This window comes from Opisthocomus hoazin, chromosome 31, assembly GCF_030867145.1.
Source record: "Opisthocomus hoazin isolate bOpiHoa1 chromosome 31, bOpiHoa1.hap1, whole genome shotgun sequence".
In the NCBI taxonomy this organism is placed as follows: Eukaryota; Metazoa; Chordata; class Aves; order Opisthocomiformes; family Opisthocomidae; genus Opisthocomus; species Opisthocomus hoazin.
The window spans coordinates 4,134,290-4,159,859 of record NC_134444.1 but is presented as its reverse complement, the minus strand read 5'-3'; the positions used below and the strand labels follow the sequence as shown (position 1 = coordinate 4,159,859).

Below are 25,570 nucleotides of genomic sequence, written 5' to 3'. Positions count from 1 at the left end.
AGTTTTTACCCATCTACTTGTCCACCCATGCAGACCATAATAGCCTAACGTGGACACAAGAATATTGTGGAGAATGGTGCTGATAGCCGTTCTTCCTTCCAGACAAAAGACAACACTGGTCTCCCCACATCTGGAAGTCTTGTTTGTCTCTTCATTAGAGACAGCAAAGAGGATTGCCAGGCAAATCTACCCTGGCTAAATCCAGTCACCTTCTCATTTGGACACCAAGAAATGGGGCTTGAATGAACATGATCTGGGGCAAAGATTTTCCTTCCCCCGCACAATAGGCATTTTTGAAAAATGCATACCACATTTGCATTTTGGCAGTCATCAGAGAGTTCCTACCTGCTCCACGACCTCTCAGAAATGATGAAGAGTGGCTTCACTGTGACATTGGCCTGCTCTCTCAGCTCCCTGCAATGCCTGAAGTAGTAACAGCTTCAGCTGAGGGCTTTGCTGCACATTCGGGCTGAAGCACCTGGGTGGTGGTACCAGGCCAATTTAGACTTGCCATAGGGAAGCCAGGTACTAAGTGTCCAAGACCGTGTGTGTGTAAACACTTTGCTGCAGAGAAGAGACATGGCAAGGAGAAAAGAGAGCTGAATATTTTTCTAGCCCTAAAACTACAAAGCCAAAATGAAATGCCTGAATTCACTCAACTGAAGACTTTCCCTTGACACTCAGCTTGGAAAAAATAGGTGCTTCCCTGTCGCCTTCCTGCTGTCCTGTCTAGAGGATTAGAAAATAAAAGGTGATTCTTACGCCCAGCTCTTTTTCTGATAAGAGAAATGCCGCCGCTGGGAGTAAGTCTCCTTGCCTGGCTGAGGAAAGGTCATCAGTGATTCTTTCACCCTGTTTAATAGTAGGTTCGCTGGATCCCCATGGACACCTGGATGGAGCCCAGAAGGGATAGATAAAGTGGTGCCTTGTGCTGGTCGTCTGCTACTGAGCTGGGTTTTTCTCCTGGGAGCACATGGCAACCAAGAAAAGCTGCACAGAGACAGCTCTGCCCGGGAGCAGCTTCTCTGCAAAGCCCAGCAGTCTTGAGGGCACTGCCTGCAGGCAGCGAGGGGAGAGGGGCAAGACAGAGAGAGGTTAAAGGCAGTTGTGAGAAGGAAAGTAGCTGAGAACTCACAGTGGGGGAAAACTTCTCATTCTGCTAAACAGTAAGTTTCTGGATGCAGGGCAGTGCAAATGGGTGTCCTGGAGACGTCTCCCAACATCCGTGCATCCCGCAGCCTGTAGGATCTTTCAGCGAACTCTCACAGTTTCCCTAGTGCACAACAGAAGGACGTGCTCCAGAGCAGGGATCCCATGCCACCCCACCACAGGGACAGCGCATGGCAGTTGCCTTCTGATGGGGACAGCTGCAGATGCTGAATGTGAGTGTGCACACAGGGTTGCCCAGGGCTGTCCTTCAGAGCAGGGTCCCTGTACCCCAGGGGCTGTGTGCTGGGGCAGGACTCTGCCACCTGCCAGGGTCAGCACTCAACCTGCCCGCGGAGATCCTCTTGGTGCTGCAAGGAAAACCTGTGGCTGGAAGGATTGGCCCCATTAGAAGAGGGTCCTTCTGCTGTTCATAGTGCTGCAAGCATCAGGGCTGCTGACAACTCCAGATCATCCCCACATATTTCTAAGGGGACATTTCAAGAGGAAGGGCAGGGATGGGATTACTATAAAGATAAGGAGCTTTCCTGAGTCTGAGTTTTCAGTTTTCTGATGTTTGGAAATTTTGGACGAGCATCAGAAAAGGATCTCTCATGCTTGAACAAGTCACTGAGACTCCTGAGCTATCACTTTGACTGATAGAAAAGCCTGACAGAAGCCTGCTCAAGTTCCTTCAGCCACCCCTCTGCTTATGGACAGCACCAGCATCACCTGTGCCAAACTCAGGAGCGCTGATCTCCTTGACTTTTTGCACCTGCAATAAGGAACATGAGCCCAGCCAGTGCCCTGCAGACAGGCAGGTATCTGTGGGGCCAAGGTGAGTGCACAGAGGTTGGGATGGAGTCTGTGAGTATTGACAGGGAAAGACCTGGCAAAGGGAAATCCCGCTAGGAGGAAAATATTCAGGCAGCAGGGGAATGATGAGGGAGAGAAAGAATATGAAAATTTTAAATATGGGAGAATTCAGAGAACTCTCTATCACCCTCTCCCACCCAGAAAAGTCACTGCCCTCAGGGAGTGACCCCCCTCCTCTGCAGCCAGAGCTCCAGCAGAGCCGTGCTGCAGCTCTCCAGCCACGGGCCCAGTTCCCTCTGCAGAGCACAGGCGCTGAGAGCAGCTGCCCGGCACTGTTGGGGTCTGGGAGGTGGTGTGCACAGCTGGGTCAGGGGAACGTTTTCCTGAGTGCCTGACTGCCTCTCTACAGGTCTCTCTCATCTGGACCTTCATTGTACTTTTCCTTGTTTCTCCACCTGTCTGTTGTTGGAGATTTTTTGTGCTGTTAGACTCTCTGAGGATGAGAGTTTCAGCTGCAAAGTCACACACAGATCTGTTGGTCCTTTTGTGCAGGTCTGTCCATGGGAAAATGTGTCCCAGCTTTCTTCTAACCTGTGGAGATCTGGTCAATGAAGTCCATGGAGCCGTGTGTATGAGCTGAATCTTACTGAGATGCCATTTTCAGGCCACTTGGCTATCTATTCGAGGTGTTCCTCAAAGCTTTGAGCTGCCCTGCAGGATGCCACCCTGTCCTATAGCACCTCTGTTTTATCTGAAAGCCCCGTGGAGAAGACAAAGGCTCTCCAACTGAGGAAATGCTGTTGGGTTGGCAAACTGAGCTGTAAGCGTCCTGGTCTTGAAATGGGCTGCTGAGACCTAAAGAAAAAATGAGATATATTGTGGTCAGCAGTGGATCCCTGTGCTCTCAGCAGTGTCTGGTAGCTCTTCAGGGTAACATGAGAGTGTGATCACTCTCTGTCTGAGAAAGGTGCCAGCCCAGGACAACTGGGAGCAGGAGACAGGGACAGACCAGGTCTCTTCACTCTGCAGTAAGCCATAGGCAATCCTTTTACCTTGCAGGGCTCACTCTGTTCTCCCTGAGGGCAGCAGAAATGCTGAGGATTTCTGACACCCAAGAACACTCCCCAGCTAATACGACAGGAGCTGTTAAAATACCCAAACCTCTCAAACTGCCTTGTGCCATCCCTGTTCCTAAGCATGGGGAGTGCAGATGCTGACATGTCCTGCTCTGCTAGGAGTGGATTCATCTGACTAAGCTAAAAAACAAATCTGGCGCCTGCCCCCACCATTGCCATGAGCCCTCTGCTGCAGAGCAGAGCTGACTCCTCGGCAGCCAGCAGCCAAAGGCCTTGCTTCTTACGGCACATTCAGCCAGCAACAACGCAATCTCCAGCCCCAGAACTGAAGGAACACCTGGTAGTAAATAAAAACAGTGTGTGTAGCAGGGAGAATGTGTAAGAGAAATGGCTTTGCTTTTGCTCAGTCTCCTCTAACAGTCTTTTCCTCCTATGACAGAGCCCTATTCCTAGAGGAAGAAAATGTCCAACAGCAGCTCCATCACACAGTTCCTCCTCCTGGCATTCGCAGACACACGGGAGCTGCAGCTCTTGACCTTCTGTCTCTTCCTGGGCATCTACCTGGCTGCCCTCCTGGCCAACGGACTCATCATCTCTGCCATAGCCTGCGACCACCACCTCCACACCCCCATGTACTTCTTCCTCCTCAACCTCGCCCTCATCGACCTGGGCTGCATCTCCACCACTCTTCCCAAAGCCATGGCCAATTCCCTCTGGGACACCAGAGCCATCTCCTACACGGGATGTGCTGCACAGCTCTTTTTTTTCTTCTTCTTGTTCTCAGCAGAGTATGCCCTCCTAACCATCATGGCCTATGACCGCTATGTTGCCATCTGCAAACCCCTGCACTATTGGACCCTCCTGGGCAGCAGAGCTTGTGTCCACATGGCAGCAGCTGCCTGGGCCACTGGGTTCCTCCATGCTTTTCTGCACACTGCCAACACATTTTCAATCCCCCTTTGCCACGGCAATGCTGTGGACCAGTTTTTCTGTGAAATCCCACAGATCCTCAAGCTCTCCTGCTCAGATGCCTACCTCAGGGAAGCTGGACTTCTCCTGGTTAGTTGCTGTTTAGCTTTTGTCTGTTTTGTTTTCATTGCGGTGTCCTATGTGCAGATCTTCAGGGCCGTGCTGAGGATCCCTTCTGAGCAGGGCTGTCACAAAGCCTTTTCCATGTGCCTCCCACACCTGGCCGTGGTCTCCCTGTTTCTCAGCACTGACATGTTTTCCCATTTGAAGCCCCACTCTGTCTCCTCCCAATCCCTGGACCTAGTGTTTTCATTTTTGTACTCGGTGGTGCCTCCAGCAGTGAACCCCCTGATCTACACCATGAGGAACCAAGAGCTCAAGGATTCTCTAAGGAAACTGACTCAAAGGAAGCTGTTTCAGTGTCAGTCACCTATCTCCCCTTCTCTGCACATTGCCCAGTTAATCGTAGGCCCAGGAGTCTGCTTTTTTCTCTTGTGGTAATCCTACTTAGAAATATTTTTCTGGGCTTATACTCCTTGTCTTGAGGTTTGATCGTATTGTGTCTGACCCTTACACAGTACTGTGTTCAGATATGTCATGTCCAATAGCAGCTGTTCGATAAAAGGGCATCTCCCAGCTGCAGTGCCTGGAGGTTGGGCTTTTCCTCCAAAGTTCCTGCCAAGAAATTGTTCAAGCAATTGGTCCTTGAAAGAGTCTTTTTTCTTTGTCTTCTTCCTGTGATTGGGGTAAAGCTTACAGTACCACTGGGTTTGATTGGACTGAAAGTTCTGGTTTTAAGGTCTCTCTTTTTGGTGTCCAGTGGCAGTGCAGATGCTGCTTGGGATCCTGGGATCCCTATTACCTCCTCAGGCTGCTTCACATATATCAGGACTGAAGGTATATACAAGTGTCTCTCAAAAATGAGTTAGGAGAGGTCAGGAGACGATAAGGGCTCACTCTACGCCCTGGGCTGGGATTAAATGAAGGCAAAACAATACAAGGTGATACACCCTCTGTTGCGGCGGGATCTAGGACTTGACCAGTATGATCCATAACAGTCAACTTTATTAGCAGAGAATCTGGGTTATATAGACAGCACTCGGTACAGCACTCGGTTATGACTGGTCCCTAATCATAGTGCACCTATTAATAGAACATCTGTTTACCTGCCACAGGCCTTAGAGCATCTGTTTATCCACAACTGGCTTCTCGATGGCCTTGAGGCCTGTGCTGCTACAGACTGATCAAGTCCATATTCAGAGTGTCTGGGTTGCTCACAACATGTCCCTGTTCTTCCAGGAATCCCACAAATTTTTGATTTTGAGCAACTCGGATACAGTTAAGCGTCTTCTTAACCACATTTATAGCACAACTTAACAAACATCAAAAAATGCCTAGCCTGATCAGAATCGTAACCAACATCACTATTCCCTGTTTCACCAGATCAGACAACCAATTTTTTCATCATTTTGATCACACTACTTATCACACAACCAAACACCAACAATCCTAACAACAGACTAATTAACATAGTCACTCCCTGAATTACCAAATCTTTTAACCATCCAGTTATACCTAGTGTTTTCAACCAGTCTGCCAATTCAGTCTCTACAGTTATAGTGTCAAATTTTTGCATAGCTCACTCAGTTGTTGATGTATTGATTCTGAGTGGTCACCCAAATTCATACAACACATTCCTTCAAAATCTTCACACCCATGTCCTTGTGCTAAAAGTAAAAATCAATTGCTACATGATTTTGTAAAGTCACGTGTCTAGCGAAATCAACATCTAAAAACAAACTACTTAAGGCCTGAGAAGTAGCATTAGTCTTTTTGGTTAACGAACATCCCAATTTATTAGGGGTAACTAGAGCCTGAAAGGCTGCAATCTTTGGGGCTAAAAATGATGCAGTGATTATTTCACCGCTATTCTAAAATTCAATATTGTCTTTGCAATCTGAGGTAAAAGCATGAATTGCTCTTATCCCTCGGTACCGTGTATTTTGGTGGCCAATTATCATGATCTGATTTGGTGTTAAAAGCCTTAATCTCCCTAGACTACAGGGACCTCCCTTTATATGGGATGGGATGGACGGCTAAGCAGGATCCCCACAAATGAGAAATATCTTTTACAAAATATACAATGTGCAATAATATATCCACAACAGCACTTACACTCTAAACGTATAGACACCTGCGGCCTAGTGAGGCCTGATACAACACTCCTTACAGTCTCAAACCAATCACTTCCCATCAAACAGTTTGTTATCACTCAGAATGTCTTCTGATGCTTCAGCAGGCTCTTCAGGGTCTTTTGTTGTTGCCTGTTGCTTGTCTAGCGCTGGCTTAATGCACTTCGCTGGGAACCATTTAGGTCCTACATCTGTGGAAACACAAGCATACCCGCGCCCCCACATTAATAGTTCCCATGGCCCTGTCCAAGCTCCTGATTGCAGATCCTGTGCCAGCACCTTTGCCTTAGGTCGTGTATCAGCATTCCGGACGTTAGTGCCTGAGAACTTTCTATCCCAATCAGGCAGCTATTTGCACGAAGTTCTCTGTTCTACTTCTGTCCAATCCATAGCCACATCACACGCCAGGTCAACTGATGAGGTTGTTGCTGCTGCTGATGATGAAGTTGTGCTGCCCATGCGCTGGCTGGCTGTACGCAACCGCTGGTTTTTAACTCCTGGTCATGTACTCGGCTCCTTCAGCACATCCACAAGTCCTGTTTACTTCAGCAATTTTCCTCTCCTGTTTGTTGCAGCAATCTGCTTTTGTCCTGTTCCTCTATATCTCCCCTGTTTTTATTTAATGAATTTAAAGCAAGCGCTCCATTGACATGTGTAAGCGTCACTATTGGCATTATGGTCCAGTAACAGCCCGGCCACTGTGCAACACTATAAACAAACAGAAGAACACAAATGCTAATGAAAAGACATATAGATGTGAAGTGCATACCATAACCTGCCGGGTGTAAAGAAGGGTCAAATTAGCCTGAGAAGGGTACATATTGATGTCAAATCTGTTATATAACATATGGGTGCAGACTGATTTACTTGCATCCAATTTTCTTTCTGTGTGGATGATGGGACCCAAGCACTGCCTGACCACAACATATCATTATTGCCAATTGGAGGGGATGCATTCCACCATATCAGGGGTCTAAATAATGGTGGATCAATGATATAAGCCCAGTAAATTCACGCTTGGGTTATAGGTGTTAAAGATTTTACTCTCACACGAGTGGGTTACACTAGGTATTGCTTTATTCACAACTCCGAGTTGGGCCATCACCTCAGTGAGTGGCAAAGCTTAACTCACTAGACCAGTTTATATACATTTATTAAACTGATTACATCAAATCTAGAATCTTCTTAAGTCACTAAGCAACCATTCTGTTTCTTTAGTACATTATTTCTTAAGTTATTTCTATTCTTCTGTCTTAGTAGAATTCTCCCTCGCTGGTTTCAGGTCCTGCTTGGTTTCAAGGTCATCTTGGGGTCATCATCTGTCCTCATCTTCTTCTGTGAATTCTGTTTGGTACAATCTGTACAGTTGGTTTCTATCCCAAAGCAGCATACTGATTGTATGGTTTCTTTAACACAGCTGTGTTCACACAATTCAATCTATGTTCCAGTTCCATGATTTTATTCTATTCTATAGTCATAATCAATCTTCTCTATAATCAATCTCTAACAATAAGTATGCTCATCACACATGCAGACATCCATAACATTCAGTATTGGGTATCCATATTAATCACCTAGGCTAAGGTCAATGTATCTAGAAGCATAACTCATTATCTATATAGGCTAAAATCAATGTACATAAAAGCATAGATCTTCAAACATCACCTCATCTATTCCCTGCTGCATCAAATGCTTCTGCAGCCCTGATAAATCAGAGTCCAAATACAACAGTCGAAAGTCAAATACCGGAAATAATCAATACCTGCAGAACTTAACAAACCGGAAGACACAAAACCAGTTACTTAGTCCAGAGAAACCTGTTAGATCACAGAAACCAAATAAATCCATCAGATCACATAAATACCAGCACTGTGACAACAAACACATAAAATTACGCAATTATAGTCACAAACGCACACGCACACCAAGTTTTCAACATAAATCCAAATATTACAAAGACTTATGAACAGACAGGGACTTGCAATAACATTCAACATTTAACGGACAAATCCCCGAGCCTCGGTTTCATGAAGAGTACTCTCTTTTCAATTCTGTCTTAGAAAGGACACTTTCCCCTCTCCCTGGGGACTCAGACCAGCATCGCAAAGCCTTCGCCACGATTAACCGGCAGACAGCAGGAGACAACACTGGATGAGTGCCTTTACCTTATTAATGGTCCCTGGTGAGAACTTTTCGATCCAGGGATCGGAGGTTCTCCCCGAGAATCGGAGGTCCTGCGATCTGTTGGATCATTGATGTTCAAGAGCAGGGTCCTGCCTGAGTACCCAAAATCTATTACCAGAAAGCAGCAAAATAATTCACTCTCCAAAGCTTAACCTTGGAGCCCTAGAAAGCAGGCACTCTCTACTGCAGAGCTGGACACACAGGGGACATCTGTGCCCAAATGTGTGTACCGAAAAGACAAAATGACTAGATATTTATGTGCTTATCACTCCTTTCCTTTTTTGTGAGAATCCATTAGCATATATTAGTATCATAATTAGCTAGAGGAGCTTGCAGAGATAAAGATTCCCTAGTTCATACCACAAAGCACCCTGTAACCAGCGGCAGGTAAATAGTTATCAGTATCACGTCCTGTCAACTGCTGACAACGACTCCGACCTTGTGCTATTAAGGATGCTATCACGTATGCCTTTGTAGTTAATGTTTTCATGGACATATGAGACAAAAAGATCCATTCCAGAGTCTTCGACTCCTGCGCGTTAGCACACCACTAACCTAAAAGAGTATAGGGCTGGAAAGAAGCATAAATTATATACAAATCTATTGGTAACTTGACATTGATTCTGGAGGCAAAGGTAGTTATGATTTTATCCAAAACTTTCTGCAAGACAGTTTTCACTTCTGGCATCAATCTTTGGAAAGATAACAAATGTGAGTCCCCTTTTAGCAAGGTAAATAGAGGTGACAGCTGTTTAGTTGGGATGCCAATATGTTCACCTTTCAATAGAGAGTAAACAACATCATCTAAAAAGGTCATCTGAACCATAGAGGGATAATAAAGTTCAGCTGTTTGTCCACAAGGAATTTTACTGCAGTAATTGAATCGTATACATTCTTTCCAACTAAGGGCTTGAATGTAAGGAAAATGGTTCTCGACGTGCCGCTTCCGGATCAGGCTGGGCCAGGTGGACGCACTGGGAGAGAGCAGAGGGGGTCTGGGGGGTGAGGAGGTGGTGGAGGAAGGCTCCCTCCCTGCCCTTTGTCGGGCCGGTGCAGGGTAGCGCGCAGCTGGGCCCACCGAGGAGGCACCTGCACGTCCCCGCTGCTGGGTCCTGTCACGCTGCCGCCATCACCGCTGGGATGGGACATACCGCACTGAGCCAACGGGAGCCGAGCGAGCCGCCAGGAGGCGAGCGAGCCACCAGGTGCCGAGTGAGGGGAGCCCGTTGGCGGGAAGGGGTGGCGCGGCCTGCGGGGGGGCCGTACACCCCAGTAGGTATAGGGTTTACTGATCCGTCTGATTTGTGACTGTAGTTGCTGTGTCCAGATCCAGCCTGGAGCTGTGGGCTGTGCTGTGTCGGAGGGACTGAACGGTTTTACGCTGGAGTTCACCATGCTTTGATGCCCGGTCGGGTATGCCGACTGCTGTAGAGGGACCCTGTCGTACATTTTCAGGGTGCCAGGACTCGCGCCCCGCTTCCCTTTTCCTAGGATCAGATTTTCTGAGTAACACCGTTTGCCCAGTGATACCCGTTTTTGCACTTTGGGCACAGCTGCGTAGGTGGCTGTTTCATATTTCTCCTCTGTTTACTATTCTAGGGACAATCCTGCTTTATATGCCCCTCTTGGCCATGCTGAAAGCATTTAAGCACGGCCCATGCCACTACCACCTGCTGAGCTAAGGCAGCAGCGAGCATTTCTGCTTTATGTTCTTCCGATCTGACATTTTGACAGACCCTTACGAGATCAGCAATCGCTTTTGCCAAATAGGATCAACTGATCTCTTGCGTTCTGCATTTGCATTTTCAATTGCAAGCTGAAATAGCAAAATGTCAGCAGCTTCCTCTTGTTCAATTTGTCTCATCATGACAGTTTGTAACTGATCTATGAATAGAACATAGAGTTCCTGAGATCCCTGTTGAATTGACACAAAAGACACTTGTCGCCGGTCAAAATGTGTCACCTTTCAGAGGACTTGGAGAGTTAAATCTGTGGCTTGTGTAAATACTGCTCTTGGCAGTGCCGCTTGCACTCCCCACGTGGCGTACTTATCTCGACCCAGCAACTTTTTTTCTCCAATACCTAATCCGGAAGCAGTAATATTCGTAACGTGTACAGTTACAAGTTCCTTCTATTTTGATGGCCAGAAGTTATATTGTGCAGATGATAGAACCATTCTAATTATTGACCGCCAATCAGAAGGGGTCATGACATAATCATAGAATCATAGAATCATAGCATCATAGGTTGGAAAGTCCTCTAAAATCGTCATCCCAACCCCACCATGCTTACTAAACCATATTCCGAAGAGCCACATCTACACGTTTTTTGAAAACCTTCGGGGATGGGGAATCAACCACCTCCCTGGGCAGCCTATTCCAATGCCTGACCTCTCTTTTAGTGAAGAATTTTTTCCTAATATCTAATCTAAACCTCCCTGATGCAAATTGAGGCCATTGCCTCTTGTCCTATTGCTAGTTACCTGGGAGAAGACACCAACCCCTGCCTCACCACAACCTCCTTTTAGGTAGTTGTAGAGAGCAATAAGGTCTCCCCTCAGCCTCCTCTTCTGCAGACTAAACAACTCCAGCTCCCTCAGAGTCGCTCCTTGTAAGACTTGTTCTCTAGACCCCTCACCAGCCTCGTTGCACTTCTCTCAGCACACTCCAGCCCCTCAATGTCCTTCTTACAGTGAGGGGCCCAAAACTGAACACAGTACTCCAGGTGTGGCCTCACCAGTGCTGAGTACAGGGACACGATTACCTCCCTACTGCTGCTGGCCACACTATTGCTGATCCAGGCCAGGAAGCCATAGGCCTCCTTGGCCACCTGGGCACACTGCTGGCTCTTGTTCAGACAGCTGTCAGCCAACACCCCAAGATCTTTTTCCAGCGGGCAGCTTTCCAGCCACTCCTCCCCAAGCCTGGAGCGTTGCATGGGGTTGTTGTGACTCAAGTGCAGGACCCAGAATTTGGCCTTGTTGAATCACATACAGTTGGCCTCGCCCATCAATTCAGTCTGTCCAGATCCACCTGAACAGCCTTCCTACCCTCCAGAAGATCGACACTCCCATCCAGCTTGTTCTCATCGGGAAACATTCTGAGGGAGCATTCAATCCCCTCATCCAGATCACTGATAAAGATGTTGAAGATGTTGGGAGCAGGTCACCCAGAGATGCTGTGCAGACTCTGTCCTTGGAGGTTTTCAGACTCTGGCTGAAGCTTTGAACAACCTAGTGTGAGCGTTTTTTCTGCCAGGTTGGACAGTTGGTCTTGTATTGTCAGGCCCTTTTTCTGATTACAACAGAACCGATATTTATGGGGAAAGAATCTTCCTGTGCGATCACCTAAACCAACACCTAAACCAGTGGAGAGTGGTCAGTACTACGGCGTGACTCAAAGAGCAAAGACTGAGGGGTATCATTGACGGTGTAAGGAAGGGACTGTTTTGGGGGAACGGGGCTCCGTGCAAGACACAAAATGACCTTGTTTTTAATGCTGCTATATCTGAGATAAAAATGTTTATAAAATGCCAATAAAAATTAAACAACCAAAGACAAAGATGTAAAGAAAAGAAAATATGTAAAAACTATTTTCAGCTTGCGTTGTTTGCTTTATTTCATTTTAGAATACTAGTATTTGCAGGGAAATGCTGTGCTTGTTCTCTTCTTTTTTTTCAAATGAAAGTATTTTTAAGAACTGCGGTTGGATATAAGACACAACTGTCTTCAGCCACAAGGATGCAGACATCTCCTGCCAGTGTAGATGCCCTGGAAACGCCTGACCAGCCTGTAACTGCAACTCCCAAGGGTTTGTGGTCTCCCACGTGTCCTGTCTGATAGCTGCCAGTCCCAGGCAAACACCTCAGGTACACTGGGGCCTCTCAAAGTGGCCCTGGGCGCTTTATGATCAGACAAACAAGGTGTGTCTGAAAAGGTGAAAAAAATTTGGAACATTAAAAAAATAGGTAAGTGCACTTTTTCATCAGCAAAACCTACTGCGTACTTTTACTACAATTGCAGTGTTTTCCCACCATGCCAGAATAGGAATTTCCAGGAAGCGCATCAGTCATGGGAGAAGAAATATTGATCTCCTGTACTTGCATTATGACTACTCTATCTATCCTGTATTGTGCTGTGCACTTAATCTCCCTTTTCTCTCCAGTGTTCCTGTCTCTCCTGACTAAGTGGCCATGTCTAAGGACATCTTTTCAGTAGATGTATCTGGACATTTGCCCTTGTCACTGCTTTGCAGATTTCCCCCTGTCCTTGCTGTCTTTTCATTCCAATACCTCACAATTATCTGGTTGCTGCTTTGATCTTCAGGCAGTTACAAACTTGCCCCGTAATTCTGAAGTCAAGTTAACTCTTTAATCAGCACCTGAACTGTATTTGTTTATATCTATCCCTTCCTATCTCTCTGCCTAAAACAATTCCTGTACAGATATTGTCATTGGCCATCTCCACCACGGGATGTCCTACACTGTCCCACTCCTGTGCTTGTTTCCCTGCAGGCTGTAGACCATCCACTTCCTCACCTTGCTCTCTTCCTCACATGCCTCTACCTGTACAGATGTCTTTCTGTCAAACACAAAGCCAAAGGCTTGTGAATAATAAAAGGAGGTGCTAATTTAATGGACTTGTTGGCCAAAATAAGAGTTCTCAATGGAAGTACGCTACAAGCACCAAAAGAGGGGACTGGGTAAGCAAAGCCATGGCCAGTGGGCAGAGGGAAAACAGAGGTGGGTGACGTGTATGAGAGGATTTGAGGATGGGCAAAGGGGAAAAATTTGGGAGGAGGGAAACAGGGAAAAAGAAAGGCAGAGGTGAAGCAAGGGGTATAGTCAGGGTTGTTTGTGGGCACCTGTCAAGTAACCCGCAATCGGAGCGGGAACATCAGTATGGCAGGCCACACCTCTGATGCGCCTGTGCAGGAATGCACACAGCTGGGGGAGCAGACAGGAGGAATTAGAAGTCTATGGGCAGTTCTATAGCTGTAAACTCTCTTACATATGAGAGATATGGTCAGATAGCTCACAACACAGGAGTGTGGCCATGGATGGATGCAGGCCATTTAGGAAGGATGGGGCAGTCCAGAGAGGAGGGGAAGTTTCCCTGCATGTGGGTGAGCAGCAGCAAAACATGGAGCTCTGCTTGTGACAGATGATGAGCCAGATGATAGCTGATGGGTCAGGAATAATGGTGAGACTGATGTGGGTAACGCTGTAGTCAGTGTCTTCTACAGACCAAACATATTAGGAGGAGGCCTAATGAGGCCTTCTTCAGTGAAGTAGAAGAAAGAGACTCGTCGCAAGGCCCTTGTCGTCATGGGGGACATTACCCAGCCAGACATTTGCCCAAGGGGTAGCACAGCAGGGCCAAAGACACCCAGGAGATTTCTGGAGGATAGCAAGGACCTCTTGAGCATTCAGAGAGGGTGTTAGGAAAGTCAAAGCCTATCTCAAGCTCAATCTAGTAATTCAATCTGGATGTGAATGGCATGAAGAAAGGGGTCAAGAACGACATCAGCAGCAAAAGGAAGGCTTGGGAATAATTGGGCCTGCTGCTAGATGGCGCCGGGAACCTTGTGACAGAGAACACAGAAAAGGCCGAGGATCTCCACGCCTTATTCCTTTGTGAGTTTACTGGTAAGAATAAGCTTCCGGTATCCCAAGCCCCGTGACCAGAGGCAAGAAGCACTGAAGATGTACCCTTGGTTCTGGAGTCTCAGGTTACGGAACATTTCAGTAAACTGCACATGCCTCAATCCTTGGGACCTGAGGGGATGCACTCGTGAGTGCTGAGGGAGCTGGCTGATGTCATTGTAAGGCCACTTGAAATCTTGTCTGAAAGGTCATGGTGACTGGGTGAGATTCCTGAGGACTGTAAGAAAGCACTTCCTACCCTCAAGCAGATAAACACTTCCGCCCAGCTTGATGTTGTCTGCAAACTTACTGCTGCTGCACTCAATTCTCTCATCCAGATCATTGATAAGGATATTAAACAGAACTGGCCCCCATACTGAGACCTCAAGAACATCACTTGTGACCGGCCACCAACTGCATTGAACCTAACTCACCACAACTCTTGAAGCCTGGCCATCCAGCCAGTTTGTCACCCAGAAGAGGTTTTGAGCACTCTGTTCAACAAAGTTCTGAGGAACTTGAGGTGAATTCAGTGTTGACCCTGTCGTGAGCAGGAGGCTGCTCTACAGATGTCTTAAACTCCCTTCCAACTTTAAGAATTCCGTGATCAGCCTATCATTTCTGATGATAGCTACTACAATACTTGCAGTCATTAATTCCTCATCTGCTTGTGGGTTAGTGCCAAGCCTGAAAATTCTGTAGTCAGACCCTCACAATTGTGCCATGTTGCAACTAGGGCCTGAAATCTTTTTCTGTTCAGTGTTCCATTGTGGAGAAAAAACTGTTTACCCATGAAGACAATCAAGCACTTGAGCAGCTTGCCCAGACACACTGTACCTTTTCAACTCATGCAACTTTTCAAATCCAGAAGGAATACGCCTCTGAGCAAGCTGGTGTGACCTGACAGCTGCCCTTGCTGTGAGATGAATGTTCGCCTGGAAACCTCCTGGGGTCCCTTCCAACATGAGTGATTGTGCTTTTCCTTCCAGCATAGTCTTCCCTTCACTATGGAAGGGAAAGCACTCAGGTTCCCCTTTAGCCTGAAAGTGCATAGACATATGCCTGGTTGGATCCTCTATGTTGTTCTTGTCCTGCAACAGCCCCTGCTTCTCAGATGCAGAGCTGCTAGGCGGGTACCCCCAAACAGCCTTGGTCATATCCTTTGCTTCACCTTCTCTATTCTTTTCCCTTTCTTTCCACATGTGAGTTCTTCCTTGTGATCAGCTCTGTAGCCTCCCACAGGATCCGCCAACCTCTGTTCACTCTTTCCTCACTGGTGCTCGCTTTGCTTCCTTTGTAGCTCTCTCTGAGGTAGCTACCATGGGTAATCCTACGTTGGAAGGAAAATCTGTTAAAGATACAGTACCTTTTAGGATATATAATGCTCTGCAACAACTCGTGGTGTTACCTTGTGAGGGAAACCACTGTCATGGTAAGCCATCTGCATGAAAACATGAACAGCTTGCCAAATGAAGCTTCATTCCAGGGGACCCTGAGAAACTCTGGGATTTGGCCAACAGAAATGTCTGCAAGTTTTACAAGGAGAAATGGCCATTCCTGCACCAGAAGTAAGAATAAGCCCTTAGTTCAGGGCAGGCTGAACCTGACTGGCTGAGCAGGGAGCCCGAGAAGAGCCTGGCACTTTGAGGAATGCCATACAAGCCAGTGGTGTATGCTTTCCACGAACAAGCCAGCTGTATATGGGCCTGCATTAGGAGGAGCATAGGTCACCCACACCAGGGGAGTTGTCATCCCCCTCAGCTGAGCCCTGCTGTGCCCACATGTGGGCTAGTGTGTCCCCTCGATGGGGCTTCCAGCTCTGAACAAGTGAGGAGGCATTAGAGAGAGTCCAGAGGAGGTCTGCCAATATGGGGCTCGGGGTCTCTATCCCGAGGCCTGTGTGGGAGTCTGAGGGACCTGGGCTACTTTAGGCTGGTGAAGTGGAAGCTAAGGGCAGTTCGGTCAGACTTGTGCAACATCTTGAAGGGTGGATTTCTGAGATCGTGGTGCTTCCAAGAGAGAGGTGCAGGTATGGCACACTGTAGGACAGGCTGTGGTGGAGGCAGCTGAGAGATGTTGCAAAGCTAAAAGCCCACAAAAGTCCTGACTTTTCCATCACCTTGGCTACAGCTATTGTCTCTGCAAAAAAGGCTTACCAGTAGGTGCCTTAACTGTATCCACCAAGACTTCTTACCTCCTTGCCCACCCAGGAGAGACCCAGATGGCTAATGTTGTTGTCCTGCACTTGGCCTTGCACATCCCCACATCACACTGCCCCTAGAAAATCCTTAAACAATGCATGAGGGACAGGATCAGCACTCCCAGGGGTTCAGGGTGAGGACTTGACCTTTTGGCTTAGGGTACCACATGCAGGTTTACTCAACCCCAGAGCCACCTTTATGTTGCCTTTCCCTACCTGTCCTCCCTGCCTCTCTTTTTCTGCTCTAACGAGACCCCAGGGTGGCTTTGTCAATAATAATCCTCAGTGGGACTATTAACGCTCCAAGGAACCTTGGAGGTTACGTGTGACTTTGTCTCCTTCAAGAGATTTCATCGACCTCATCTCAGTGTCTGAGGTTCATGAACTAGCACCAAACCCATTAGAGAGGTCACAAGCTGGTCCTCTGCTGCTGAGCTGGGCTGGACTCCTGGGACAGAGAGAGATCATGGCAAGTGAGCAGCACTGCAGAGAGACAGCTCTGCCCAAGAACAGCTCCTCTGCAAAGCACAGCAGGGCTGAGGGCACTGCCTGCAGGCACCGAGGGCAGAGAAGAGGCATGAGAGAAAGAAGTTAAAGGCAGCCTGGTATGCAAGAACAGGTGAGAGCTCACTGGGGAAGAAAACTTCACAGCCTTTGACACAGTAAGTCTCTGGCTACAGAACAATGCAGGTGAGTTCCTGGAAGTGTCTCCTAGACCTGGCACATGCTACAGCTGATAGGACCTGTCAGGATGCCCCTCCTGGCTTTTCTGGTGTGGAGGAGGAGGTCGTGCTCCAGAGCAGGCATTGCCTGCTGCACCATCAGAGGGACAGGGCATGATGTGTCCCTCCTCCCAGGGATGGCCGCAGGGGTGCCAATCTGGGTGTGAATGCATGGGGTGCCCCGGGATGTGAGAAGGGTCCCTGCACCTCAGGGGTCTTTGTGAGAGGATGGGCACTCTGCTGCCTGCCAGGGTCAGCACTCAGCTTGCCTGCAGAGCTCCCCATGATGCTGTGGGGAGAAGCTGTGCAAAGCAAAGCGGGGTCCGTCTGCTGTCGAGAGGGTGCTGTATGGGTCTGGGCTGCTCACAGCTCCAGATCACGCCCAGGGCATTTCCAAAGGGGTGTTAATGGAAGAAGGTGCAGGCAGGGGCTACCTAGAAAGGAAGGTGCTTCCTTAGTCTACAATTTCCTGCTGTGAGGGTGTGAAAGGAAAAGGAGCTGTTATTTTGAGAGATTACTGGTGTTCTTGAACAGTTACTTGGTCTGCTAGGAGCCCCATAAACTGCCTTCGCCTACCCCTCAGTCTGCTCCAGGAAATGTGGGCTTGAGAATAGAATGGCTGTCCCCAGAAGAGACCCTGTCTGTAAAACACTGCACCGTTTCCCCGCAGTGTCCTGTCAGGCTGTGAGCTGGACATAAGATACAGCTGTCTCACAGCATCTTTGTGGTACCTTAGGTAGCCCTAAAGAAGCCCCAAGAGGTTCTACGACTGGAAATGGTGTTGAGCAGCTGTATGCGGGCAACTTCACTGCTCAGCAAGGTCCCGTTTCATGTAAGGTGAACCTACGACGGTGATGATCCTCCAACTCAAGGACATGCGAGTGCAGGGCACCAGGGAAGAAGAGTGACAGACCATCTCCCCTCAGCCTTCACTGAGTGACAGTGAACACTTTTGCCACTCAGGTCTCACAATAGAAATACTGAGGATTTCTACCTTCTAAGATGCCTCCCCAGGTAGGGCAGTAGGAACTAAAAGAAAATTTTAAAAATGAAAAATATATTAAAGAACTGTCATTCCTTAGAACTGACAAAGAAGATGCCAAAACCTCATTACACATGAGAGTGGATTTCATCTGATGGAAACTGTGAATATCTGAGCTGGTACCTCCCTTTTCCCATTCCCACTGCAGCAGAGCAGGACTAAGTCTTTGGGAGTCCATGGGAGAGTCCCTGATCCTCGAGGTACAGCTATGGAATTGTGAGAGAAATTAAAAGTTTTAGTATTCTTCCTTAAAATGTCTCTGCTAACTTCTCACTTTTCTTTCATCTGCAACAGTTGCCCATGTCCAGAGGAAGCAGATGTCCAACGGCAGCTCCATCACCCAGTTCCTTCTCCTGGCGTTTGCAGACACACGGGAGCTGCAGCTTGTAACCTTCTGGCTCTTCCTGGGCATCTTCCTGGCTGCCCTCCTGGGCAATGGCCTCACTATCACAACCATAGCCTGTGATCACCGCCTCCACAACCCCATGTACTTCTTCCTCCTCAACCTCTCTGTTCTTGACCTTGGCTCCATTTCCACCACTATCCCCAAAGCCATGGCCAATACCCTCTGGGACACCAGGACCATCTCCTACACGGGATGTGCTGCGCAGGTCTTTCTCTTTGTCTTCTTCATCGTCACAGAGTTTTCTATTCTCACCGTCATGGCCTATGACCGCTATGTTGCCATCTGCAAACCCCTTCACTACGAGACCCTCCTGGGCAGCAGAGCTTGTGTCCACATGGCAGCAGCTGCCTGGGGCACTGGATTTCTCTATGCTGGGCTGCAGATTGCCAACACATTTTCAATCCCCCTCTGCCAAGGCAATGCTGTGGACCAGTTCTTCTGCGAAATCCCACAGATCCTCAAGCTCTCCTGCTCAGACTCCCTCCTCAGGAATGTTTGGGTTGTTGTACTTGGTATCTCTTTAGCATTTGGTTGTTTTGTTTTCATTGTGCTGTCCTATGTGCAGATCTTCAGGGCTGTGCTGAGGATCCCCTCTGAGCAGGGATGGCACAAAGCCTTTTCCACTTGCCTCCCTCACCTGGCCGTGGTCTCCTTGTATGTCAGCACTGGTATGTTCACCTACCTGAAGCCCTCTTCCATCTCCTCCCTATCCCTGGATTTGGTGTTGTCATTTCTGTACTCGGTGCTGCCTCCAGCAGTGAACCCCCTCATCTACAGCATGAGGAACCAGGAACTCAAGGATGCTCTGAGAAAACTGATGACTGGATTTTTTCAGAAGTAATGAACTATCTTCTGCTGCGTATTACAAACAATGGAACTCCTTAAAGGCCCATACATTTTTCTGACATGTGTCTTTTTTCCTTTGTTTGGTTCGATTTTTTTTTCTCTTTTTTTTTAGTTACAATAATGTTGTCCACTGATACCTGTGAATGTAACAAATGTAACATGTAAGGGATGTTACACTTTGGGTGGTCAGCATCATTGCACAACCAAAGCAAGTCTTTGTTCTTTGCGAATAATTGGGATGGTTGTAAGATAATAGAATCCCAAACAATGCCTTTAGGCCTTGGGAGAACAGGTATGCAAAGGACTGAACTAAGGAGGCTGCGAGATGATAGTGATCTGAGGACTCCGACGATCACCGAGAGACATCAACAAACATGCGTGAAAAACATTACCATATACTGATGAGTTGTCGGAAAAAACATTACTAAGATTAGCATTTCTTCGAAATGTAATGAATATGTGTGTTAACATAGCATAAATACCTAGTAACAGTGTCCCTTTGGTGCACATTTTTGGAGGAGAGATCCCCCTGTGTGCCTGGCGTCATAATAAAGAATACCTACTTCATAGCCTTCCGACTATTGAGTCTTCAACTCTGGCTTTTCACGGCATCATCACAAAGGAATGTCATTAGTCATAACATTTCTACATCAGTACCTACTGGTCTTGTGCGACCCAAAGAATTTGTGTAAATGAGGAGCCACTACCTCTGTGCATTTCAATAAAGTACAGTACCCTGCACTGACTCTTTTTCCTGAGATGCTTCCTCCAAGACCTTGTCTGGAGCTTCAGGTGCGGTGCCTGTATGCATAGCTGGAGGCACAAAGAGTCTCAGCAGACCAGCGCTGCGGGGAGCACCAGTATTTGGACTTTCCAGAGTTGCTCTCATTTCACTTCTACAACCTCTTTCTGAGCCCTTGTGTTCTTCTAAATCTTTCGGTGCTCCTGAAACTTGATCGCGGTCCTGCTGTGTGGCGGTCCTGTGATCACAGGCAGGGACAAGCAATGGGCACTGTTGTGAGAGAGCTGGCTTCCATAACAGCACTTCCATCATCCAAGGGGATCTCCTGAGGGCAGTGTCTGAACGCTTAGGTCTTCTTTCAAAGTTGCTCTCATGGACTAGTGCAAGAAAGTGCCCTGGCAAAGAAAATGCCAGTGCATGAGTGTGCAGGTTTGGGGCAGACCACAGTGTCTTTGCACAGCCAGGATCCTGGGAGAGACAGAAAAGACCAGCAGAGCGGGGTCTGCTCTGTGCCCACCTGCTCTGGATGCCCCAGGGGAGCTGCCCCAGGGCAATCGTCACAGGCCTGACTATAATATCCACCATTCCCAACACTGGCCTCTCACTCTACCTCCAACAGGCTGTTTGCCCCTCCTTGGAGGGACAGCAAATTATTAGGCCAGAAGTCCACATATATGTTGTACAGAGGAGACTTAATCATGCAGATAGGGTGCGTGTGCTGAGATGAACCCAAGCGAGCACAAATGCCATCAGTCATTTCTGGAGGTGGCTGTGAAGGCGTGTGGGACAGACAGTGTCTTGAAGTCACTTCTCATTGATAGTAACGTCCCCTGGGAAACCACCTGGCTGCAGCACTGGGATGCACTTGCATGATGCAAGGTCTTTGTGTCCATTCCTCATGCTGTGGGGCATCTCAGAGGAGGGTAGAGCAGGACGATGCAGAGCTGAAGTGCTTCCCAGCGTCAGGGCCAAAGAATGTGCAACGGAAGAACTCATGTCTCCAAACACTCCTGTCACAGCCTTGACATTTCCATGTGTGCCTTCAGGAACATCCTCCACCATCCCAATGAGACTTCTCTCACCTGCCTTCTCCAAATCATTGCAAATGCCCCTACATGCTATTTCACCCTCCCCTGTCTTTATGGCCTGTCCCTTTTATTACGCAGTATGAAAGAAGCACGTCCGTGGATCATTCCACCTGTGCAGTCAGAAAGGGTTCTGCAAGCATGAGTGGCTTTGCCTTCTATCAGATGGCATTTCTCACCTCTAACAAAGCACAGAGCACAAAGTCTAGGGAGCATGAATGCAGTCAGAGGCACACACACTACCACGTCACCTCTCTGAACTTCGTTTACAGTTTCTTTAAGCACCTAACAGAGAAAGAAATGCTCTCACTCACAGGTGTCCTACTAGGAGAGAGGGGACATTAAGAACTAGAATTTTCCATGGATAAAGGGGACCAGGACAGTCAAACACCAGCAGTGGAGTTTCCCCTAGTGGAAATGAGGAATGTTCCCAAACTTCAGAAAAATCTCTTCCTCCTCTCTCTCATGACCTGCCCTGTGACTGTGGTTGGGAACACTTTCCTCATGGGGCTGCTGCTAGAAAACTTGGAAACCTGCTACAGATCCATGACCCTGGTTGTCCCCTGGCTAGGGACAGCACAAATTCTGCTCACAGCAATGTTAGTGCAATGTCCTTCACCTTTTTCATGTATGGAGTGTTTCCTGCTGGTGGCCACATCCTACAATGAGTACTTGCTTGTATGTCACCCCCTGCTCTCTATAACACTTCTAAGCTGGAAGTGTTGTCTTCAGAAGACAGCTGCACCTTGGCTAGGGGGGTTTCTGTCATCTACAGCAATCATTTTGTTCTTGCCCCAGACACATTTTGAGGCCCTGACATGCTGGACCACTTCTTCTTGAAGGTGGTGAAGCACTGGAACAGGATGCCCAGAGAGATTGCAGATGCCCCATCCCTGGAAACATTCAAGGTCGGGTTGAAGGGGGCTGTGGGCAACCTTATCCAGCTGGACATGGCCCTGCTCATTGCAGGGCCATTGGACTAGATGACCTTTAATGGCCCCTTCCAACCCAAACGTTGTTATGATTCAGTGACTTTGCCCTAGTGCTGGAAATCTCCTGCAATGAAAACATGACACTCATGCTCCTTGCTTTTATAACCTGCTTTTTACGTCCAGTCTTCTCCTTCATGTTCATGCTGGCATCCTGTGTACATCAGAGCTGCCACCCCAGGGCAGCTGTCCTGCCCGGCACGGGCAGGCAGAAGGCCTTCTCTACCTGCTCCTCTCACCTCACTACTGCCACTGTCTTCTACAGCATCTCTCATTCTTGGATCTGTGATACCCAGAACAGCTCTCCTGAGACAGTTTAACAAAGGCATTTTTCTATCCCATCTTCATATACTTGCCCAATACCCTCATCTCCAGCCTGATGACCAGAAAGTTTAGGGGCAGGAGATCACTGAGATAAATGCCCAGGAAAGCTGTGAGCTGCACAGAGAACCCATTGGAGTGGCAGGCCTTTAGGAAGAAATCACTTTTGGTTCTTTCCCGAACTGGCCACAAGAACCTGGACAGGCGTGTTGTGTCCTGGGAGCTACTCTGGACGTAGGGGATATTGAGAAGTCTTCTGCTGCGAATGATATTGAGAAGGCTGACCAGTGTCATTGGGAGACCTCTCTCAAACACTTTGGAAAGTCAAGAGCCATCAGAGAGGTTCCTGGGGACTCAGAAAAGGCAGACATGACACTAGTCTGAAAAAAGGCATGAAGGAGGATCTGGAGAGTTACAGACTGGTCAGCCTCGCTAGGGAAGGTGTCACGGAAAGTCATCCTGCAGCCATCTCATCAGCATTTGAAGGACAAGAAAAGGATTGCAGAACACTTGTAGGAGGGAAAAGGAGATGTTTATACGTGGACTTTAGCAAGGCCTTTGCTGGGGTTGACAGAATAACAGAATCACAGAATTGTAGGGGTTGGAAGGCACCTCTGTGGGTCATTTAGTCCAACCCTCCTGCCGAAGCAGGGTCACCTACAGCAGCCTGAACAGGACCTTGTCCAGGCAGGTCTTGAATATCTCCAGAGAAGGAGACTCCACAGCCTCCCTGGGCAGCCTGTTCTAGTGCTCCGTTACCCTCAGAGGGAAGAAGTTCTTCTACATGTTCAAATGGAACTTCCGCTGCTTCAGTTTGTGCCTATTGCCCTTTGTCCTGTCACTGGGCACTACTGAAAAGAGTTTGGCCCTATCCTCCTGACATCCACCCATCGTCTCCTGGCATGGAATGGGTTTCCCATAGTCTCCTGACAGACAGACTGCTGACAGCTGGACTGAAAAAGAGGAATCTGTGGTGGGTGGGAAGTTGGCTGAACCATGAGGGTCAGATGTCATGCGTGGTACAAAGTCCTCCTCATGGCCACCGATTAGCGACATCTCTCAATGTCCAGCTATCTCCTGGAAGGTGAGGATACAGTACGTGTAGCGGTCAACTTGGAAGACAAATGTGCTAATAATGAATGTCATCCCTTCCCCACACCCTTGCCCTCAGCTTTACTTGCTGAGCATGATGTCGTATGGCATGGAATATCCCTTTGGTCAAACCAGGAAAGCTGTCCCATCTATGTCCACTCCCAAACACGTGACCACCCTGAGCCTACCAGCTTCTGGGGGCATTGCAGAGACAGCCTTCATACGGTGCAAGCACTGCTCAGTAACAGCCAAATCATTGGTGTATGATCATCGTTCTAGCCATGAATACAAAGCACAGCAGTAAACGGGCTGCTATGGGGAAAGTGAACTCCATCCCAGTCAGACCCAGTACCATGGTGTTCAGAGTCAGACCCAGTACCATGGTGTTCAGGGGTCTCTTCCAACCTGCATTCTTCTATTATTCAGTGCATGTTTCTTTGGAGAGCTCTTTGAAGAGAGAATAGACAGAGGAAGAAGAAGAAACAGAGTAGAGAGAATAGACAGAGGAAGAAGAAGAAACAGAGTAGACAGAAGTAGACATAGAAGATGCACCAGTATAAATACAGCAGTTCCTCTGAGAAACAGTTCTCCTCTCAAATCATCAGCAGGAGATCTGTTAGATAAATTTGAGGAAACAAGCTTATGATTCTCTGCTCAGGTACTGGGCCACAAGGATGGTGATGGCTGGGTACTGTATCATGTGCTCAGAAGTGTCTCAGGAGCTCATAATCTAGTAAGCCAATGGCGGTGAAGGGGCTGTGAGGTCACTTGTGCCTCTGGAAGTGACAGGCCAGCAGCAGCAACATGGCCGAGAAAGGGACTGTGAAGTCACTTTGTTCTGAAACAACTGATAGGTCATCCCTTGACTCAGGGCTGGGATATATGCTTTGAAGCTGCCATCTGCCAGCACCTCTGACAGGCCAGCAGAAGGCACCTCGTTGGCACATTGACCAGTAGATGCCCTCTGTCGAAGAACCTAGGCTCACTCCAGGAAGGGGGCTTAAGTTTTGGTTGGCATGCCTCTCCTGTCTGAGTACATGCTGAGATATCAGCAAGCACACGGCTTGGTCATGTCTATCCAAGAAGCTGAAGGGCTAATGGCCTTGGGAGATGATGGTGAGGTTACTTCTGTCTGGTCAGGTGAAATGCCACAAGAAGGCTGATAAGTTGGGATGCCTGCTTGAAGGGTTGTTTCAGATATGTTTCTAGGATAAAACAGGAGATAAAAACACTGCCACACAAGTTAGCTTGAAAGGAGAGGACTGGACACAAAGAGGAAGAAATGTCACTTAAATTGTAGTGCTGTGTACCAGAAGCCATCCAGAAGGAGTATGAGACCAGTCCATATCTTTGTGTTTCAAGGAACAGAGGGTGAGGGTGGACAGCTGTCAGCTAATGTATGCAAATGCCAGAGTGAGTGCAAGGTGGGGAGGTGGGATGGGTGTCTACAGCCTGAAGGGAAACAGAATCAGCTGGGACAGTGCAGGACAACCTGTGGTGGAGATGACAAAGGGTGCTAGCAAAGGTGGAAGTCACAAAGAAAATACAAGTCTTTGTCCCCTTGGTTACGGCAGCTGCCTCTGCCACCAAGGCCTAGGAGGAGACACATTGTCCTAAGGCACTGGGGCCTCACTGCCTCCTTGCACACCCCCAGTAGGGCTGGGAAATATCAGACCATTGTCCTTCACTCAGCATCACACACCCCACATCCCTCTGTTCCTGGATCAGCCCTGAGCAAGGCATGAAGGACAATATCTGCCTTCCCAGGGCTGACATTTCTACTTCATCAGACAAACCCAGGGTTTTCTCAGCATCTGGGCTACCTGCACATCACCTTTGCCTACTGCAATCATGGCCTACAATTATCTGTTCTAACAAGTCACTGGGGTGGCTTTGTTGGTAACCTCCATGGGATTCGTTAAAGCTTCAAGGTACTTTGGGTTTTGTTTATTACACTGAGTTTTTGGGAGGTTTGTGCAATCTCTTCCCAGCACCCAAGGTTCAAGGACTCAACACCAAATACACCACGGGGTGTATTCCCCCTCTCCTTGGGGAAACCAGGATGTGTTGTACAGTTTTCCTACACTTGGCATTGCTCA

General features: G+C 48.1%; 2 protein-coding genes across 2 annotated transcripts; both read left to right on the top strand.

Annotated features, from left to right (window-relative positions):
* Nucleotides 1-3,500: 3,500 nt before the first annotated feature.
* On the top strand, nt 3,501-6,886 carry LOC142365069 (olfactory receptor 14A16-like). The gene is made up of 2 exons (XM_075445511.1): nt 3,501-4,389; nt 6,795-6,886. The coding sequence occupies exons 1-2, from the start codon at nt 3,501-3,503 to the stop codon at nt 6,884-6,886; spliced, it is 981 nt and encodes a 326-aa protein (XP_075301626.1).
* Nucleotides 6,887-18,301: 11,415 nt separating this feature from the next.
* LOC142365104 (olfactory receptor 14C36-like) lies at nt 18,302-19,237 on the top strand. The gene has a single exon (XM_075445553.1). The coding sequence runs from the start codon at nt 18,308-18,310 to the stop codon at nt 19,235-19,237; it is 930 nt and encodes a 309-aa protein (XP_075301668.1). The 5' UTR covers nt 18,302-18,307.
* Nucleotides 19,238-25,570: the final 6,333 nt, after the last annotated feature.